The following is a 5,771-nucleotide window of genomic DNA, read 5'->3' on the forward strand; positions in this document are numbered from 1 at the left end:
AATTAACTATAGGGGCTTGCCCTTATAGGGAGCTTTTCCGAACCCAGCTTAAAATAAACCCTATTTAATTATTTGTATTAAATAGGGGAACTTGTCGGCAAATAAAACGGTTTCGCAGACCAAACGGACGTCATATCTTTCTTAGTTTATTTGATCGAGCCTCACCCTCAAGTCTTGTGTTTATCCCTTGGGATAGATACAGGATTTGAGGTAGAGTGCTCTTTCATTTAAACTGTGAAAAATATGAGGTCAGTTTGATTTCATATTTTTCTAAAATTATATATATACGTAAATTCAAAAGTCCTTCCGAAGCGGGTGACGGGATTTCGATTCCGGCTGCCGACAGCTTCTTACGGGCGTGATGCAAGCAATACAATAGAAATTATGAAGCATTAGCTTTTCATCCTACTTTTAATCGCTATATACATAACATATATAATCATACTCTTTTTTATAGAGATTATGAAGCAATACCTCAAACATTGAAATATAAAATAGGTCAAGAGTTTAGAGAGTTTTAAAGCAATGATAGAATGTCTTTCATTCAATATACTATAAAAAAGAGTATGATCTTCGCTCAAAGCTTTAAACAAGATTTCAAATTCACCTTTCATGATGTTACATTAATCATTTAATCGAGAAATGTAGATATAAATTAGAAGTACAAATAGTATATAAGAAATTACTGAAGGATCATAAATGAAAAACATTATCAGATCTCAAAAGCTGTGCATCACTTAGAGGAAAAGATGTTACTTATAATTGTAGAAATTCATTGAAAGATCTTACAATTTGGTGATCTTGTAGTTTCATGAATAAACAACTAGAATGTTCATCTTTATTATTCTTTAAAACTAAATGTTAAAACACAAGCAACAAATGCTCTTTGAATGCCCGGGAGCTTTACTAAAACGTGAATAGTGGTACATGCAGAAAAGAATGTTCCAATGCCTTATCATACTGATGCTTCCCGTAGAAAGGGGCACTCAACGTGTGTATCGAATGAATTAAAATTCTAAGGTAAAACTACCATTTGATATGGCTTGTATCTTTGTGTTGTAAGCAATATTGAATAATCTCTCCCTTAGTCCCCCCGATGCCTTGACAGCATTCATAACACTACAATAAATTAAACTTTAGCAATGTCTCAATTTAAATGAAGTTTCAAAAAGTAAATAATAATAGTATACGTAAATGATTAAAACATCACCCTGCATAAATTCTATTATATAGACGAGGAACACTGGCGAACACTGTAGGCTGGAGAACTGCCATGTCATCCATCAACTTCAGATTATCCTGAGACCAAATGATGATTATTAAAATCATTAGAATTTCTCATAGATGATTCATGGAATCAAAATACACAGCTAATGCAGTTTATTATAAGTTGAGGCATTGGTTGACATGGAATTTATTGCCTCCCAATGCAATCTGGATTGGTCAACGTCAATTAGCATTCTTCAAGATTTTGTTCTAGTTTTTCTCTAGGATACTGATCAAACATCATAAACTTTTAAGAGAGCGTGCAAGACACCTGATGTAGACTATGGGTGTAAAAAAAGTCGAGTTGCCCTCGACTTCAACTTTAACTTTGATTAATTAATCGAGTTCAAGCTCTATTCTACGAGTTCAAATCAGCTCATCAACCGACTTGATTAATATAAAAAAGACAAAACAATATTAAATCAAACTAGTGTTATAATAAAATGACAAATAGAATGAGCAATTAAGAGATAAATAATAAAAAATTAAATGATATAAAATGTAAAATATCATTTTCTTAACATTTTTAATAAGTTATAGATAATGTTTTAAATTTTATTATATTTTGAATATATTTTATATTAATTATTTTTTAAATAAGCGGGCTCACGAGCTAACGAGTAGAGTCGAAGCAGGCTTGAGCTTGGTTTGTTAGCACATCGAGCTCAATTGATGAGCCATCTATCGAGTCGAGTCTGAGTAGACTCACGAGCCGGCTTGGCTCAGTTAAACTCCTAATGTAGACCATGTAATCAAAATTAAGCGGCAAATAAATATGGTCAAAAGCAATAGATTTAAAGTACAACATTCCTCTTTTTTCACAAAAAGAAACAGCGCATGTTTTATAGAAAAAACATAGCACAATAAGAAGTTCTACAATTGAAGGCAAATTATAGAGAGTGAGGACTATAGCCAATAAGTAAAAAAGATGATACACAAGAAAACACTTACAAGTTTTGATCAAAGATCAACTAAGGGAAGACAAAATCTAATCAAATCATAGATCAAAATCGTAAAGACTGATCTTCATCAAGGTTAGTTCGAAGATCTAGTTCAAAGATCAATGATTGGGTATAATCAGTAACTGAAACAAAAACAGATGACCCTTCAAAAGTTGCACACTAAGGACAATGTCGCAACCCGGCCCGAGGCTTGGAGTTAACCAAGGCGGGAACGGACGGTCGAGGAAATCAATTCTCTGTTATTTTAATTCTATCTCTAACAATTTAATATTCAAATAATACATGAAAGAATCACGAAAAAAAATAATTACAATTAACAAGTAGAAATTTGTATATTTTCGTTTATTGTTCTAGTCTTCTATACATATCTGTTCATCTTCTATTTATCTTATTCAAATGTTTGAAACCTAAAAATAATATTAAAACAACATAATAAGTTATCTAAAGATAACTCAAAAGTAATCACAATTTTAAACTATAGTAATCAAAGGAAAAAAATTCAATATACAAGTGAGTCGGTAAGAAATTTTATAATATGTTAGTTTTTCATAATCTTATAAGCAATTTGATATATACTATATGTATCAATGATTTTTTCTAAATGAACATACACACTAATCTTTTATATGCATTCATCTTAATTTTACTTTTACTTTATATTTCTTACATACATTTATGTCTCTGTGAGAATTATCATCAACAACCTAGCACACCCTTAGCTTATATTGCCCTGTCTGCTCCCATCAGCACAGCGGTTAGCAATCTACACATCACAATTGTATAAGGTGGAAAGGTAGCCGATATTATCTCGTCGACACAGCGGTTAGCAATGTAAACATCATAATTGTCAAGAGATGCAAGCTTCAGTCTACTTGCCTCAGGTCAATATTATCCTATTGGCACAGTAGTTAGTGATATAACCATCAGAATTGTCTAAGATGGTAGAAAAACTCTACGCGCTTCGGTACACCGACGTCCCTTGCCTGTACCATTAGGGGATGAAATCCTTTTCTGAACATGCACATAAAAGTGTTCATATATAAGTTTTTTTCATTCTTTGTAACATATTGTAACATACATTATTCTGAGACATATTCATGTATATATAAACATGAATATTTACTATATTGTGCAGCTATTTATCATGCATATCTTTCATATCATTCATATATCTATCTCATATATATTTCTTACTTATATCATGCATATTTTTCCTACATGTCTATCTTACATGTCCATCCTCCATATAATGTCAATATAAATATCATTCATCTCATGCATGCACATTTTTTTCTACTATGTTTATCATGCATATCTTACCTATCTAACAATATGAAGAATCTGATTAAATTAAGGCATAGATGGAGTCAAACATATAATCTGAAACATTGAAGATTATTAAAATTTAAAAACATGATTACTCACCTCAGTTATCACGCTAAAGTCTTAATCTTCGATAGCTAGCTGGAGGTTATGTTGACTCGTATGTTGAGCATAATAACCTATAAAACATAATATTAAACTTTACGATTCAAGTGATTTCCATAAATTAAATTATTCTTCTTATTAGCATAAGAATATGTTACCTGAAATTTATGAAGTCGTCCTACGACGATCTTCTACACCGTTGTCTTTAACTCGTCGCCTCAGGTAACCAATCTAAAATTTTAAATGAATTAGGAATTCATAATATATTAGTTCATTAGGTAACTTAGCTCAAAATATCATTGATTTATCAAAACATACTTTAAACGGCTTTCTCGACGACCAGGCATTCTCGTAAATTGTCAAGTATCTTCTCTCTTCTTCTTAACACTTCAAATCCCCTTTCCCCTTCATTGATGTTGTGTTAAAACTCTTATGGAGCTCGCAAACCAGATTCAATACATCTGACACAAAATTGGCATTTCAGACAACTGCTGTAAATGAAATTTGCATGAATACTGAGGCAAAACTCAAAACTAAAAGATGAGGAAGAAAATAAAAGCTTCAAAGTTCGTGAAAAAAAGGATTCACGCCTTAAGATTTCACCCAGTAGCCCTAAATCCCAAATTACAGCCTTCCCAAGTGTCGTTCGCCTCTATGCTAGTTCGCGGCCCTTGCACTATATCAAGGGTCGCGGGCTCGGCTTCTCCAGAGCAGCAATAGCAGTCGAGTGAAGGAGGAGAATCGAGAACACAATAGAGAAGAGGAAGGATTCAGGAGAAGAAATTGCAGCTCTGAACTCATTCGATCACATGAAAGGAACTGAAAGAGGCGTAAGTCGGTGGGCTATAGTGCTAAGGATTAGGGAAATAATTAAGGTTAATTAAATTGATTAAACTTATAAATTCAACATTTTATATCACTCAAATCATTTATAATTTACATATGATGTTTTATATCAATTTCCTTGATTTAATGCATAGAACTTTATAAAATTAACTTGATTGAAATTTGAGGGGTGTGAATACACATTAAGTCGACAAAAACTTAATCAAATTTCTCAAAAATATTTATTGCAGACAGTCAATCTTCAATTGTGCCCTTTCCTTCGCTTCTATGGGATCTTTTACGATAGAGAGCGGAATTTTCAAGAAGGCTTTGCGATACGACTGTGCAGCAGTAGGAGAAAAGACCTGAGAATTGGATGTAAATTCATGAGATAGGAAGCTTTGACATTTTTGAAGATAGTGTGGCTGATTGTAGAAAATACTCCAGAGTTATCTCATCCATTTAGTTTGTTCATGAATAATTTAAAAAAAAAAGTTACGAGTGTGTGACCTTTTTGAAATGATAAAATTTTATAACAAATTATTAAAAAAAGTGCATGAGTAAGCGGTCACAAAGTCCATCAACATGAAAACACAAAAAAATATATATTAGACCAAAATAATTTAAAACCCGAGCGATTTATATCCATCTACGAAGAGAAAAGCAACACCACATTCAGATACTAACCAAATAAGGAATGCCAAATTCAACAAGATCTTTATTGTGTCTAGCTTAAGAAAAAGTAAATCCGTGTGAGAAAAAAAAAACTTTTTTCTTTGATTAGTGCCTCTTCAAGAAATACGTTCAAAACTATTGTCCACTAATCCAATTAGACTTCATATTGAATCTTGAGACTGAACCAAGTTGGAGTAATCAACAACCTCCACTAGGGTTGTAAAAGAGCCGAGCTTGAGTGAGCTCAGGCTTGGCTTGTGTTCGGCTCGTGCGAAATAGCTCGTGTTTGAAATCGACTCGTGTTCGAAATTGGCTCGTGAACTGTGTGTTCGTGTTCGACTCGATTTAAATATTTGGGTCATGCGGCTCGTGTTCGGCTCGAAATTGGCTAGTAAAAATTAAATTGAAAAAAATAGATGTAAAGTGCGGGATTAGAACTATGACCAAATGTATACCAAAAAAGGTATTAACCACATTATCACACGAGATGTTATGATTTAAATTTAGATATAAATAAATATAAAATATTATTATATAAATAATTATATATACTTTTTCTATTTCGAGCTAAATTGAGCCGAACACAAGTGAACAAAGAGTTGTTCTTGTTCGCGA

At 32.5% G+C, this 5,771-nt stretch overlaps 1 protein-coding gene across 2 annotated transcripts in view; it reads right to left on the reverse strand.

Annotated features, from left to right (window-relative positions):
* Positions 1–5,771, reverse strand: part of LOC110019952 (long chain acyl-CoA synthetase 6, peroxisomal-like) — a 120,018-nt gene that overhangs the window by 62,912 nt on the left and 51,335 nt on the right. For both annotated transcript variants that reach the window (XM_020717855.1, XM_020717854.1), the window contains exons 13-14: positions 1,211–1,299; positions 1,031–1,119 (exon numbers count right to left, since the gene is read on the reverse strand). In XM_020717855.1, the coding sequence (XP_020573514.1) occupies positions 1,031–1,119; positions 1,211–1,299 (178 nt within the window). The remainder of the gene's footprint in view (positions 1–1,030; positions 1,120–1,210; positions 1,300–5,771) is intronic.

Source organism: Phalaenopsis equestris, unplaced genomic scaffold (assembly GCF_001263595.1).
Source record: "Phalaenopsis equestris unplaced genomic scaffold, ASM126359v1 Scaffold000088, whole genome shotgun sequence".
Classification (NCBI taxonomy): Eukaryota; Viridiplantae; Streptophyta; class Magnoliopsida; order Asparagales; family Orchidaceae; genus Phalaenopsis; species Phalaenopsis equestris.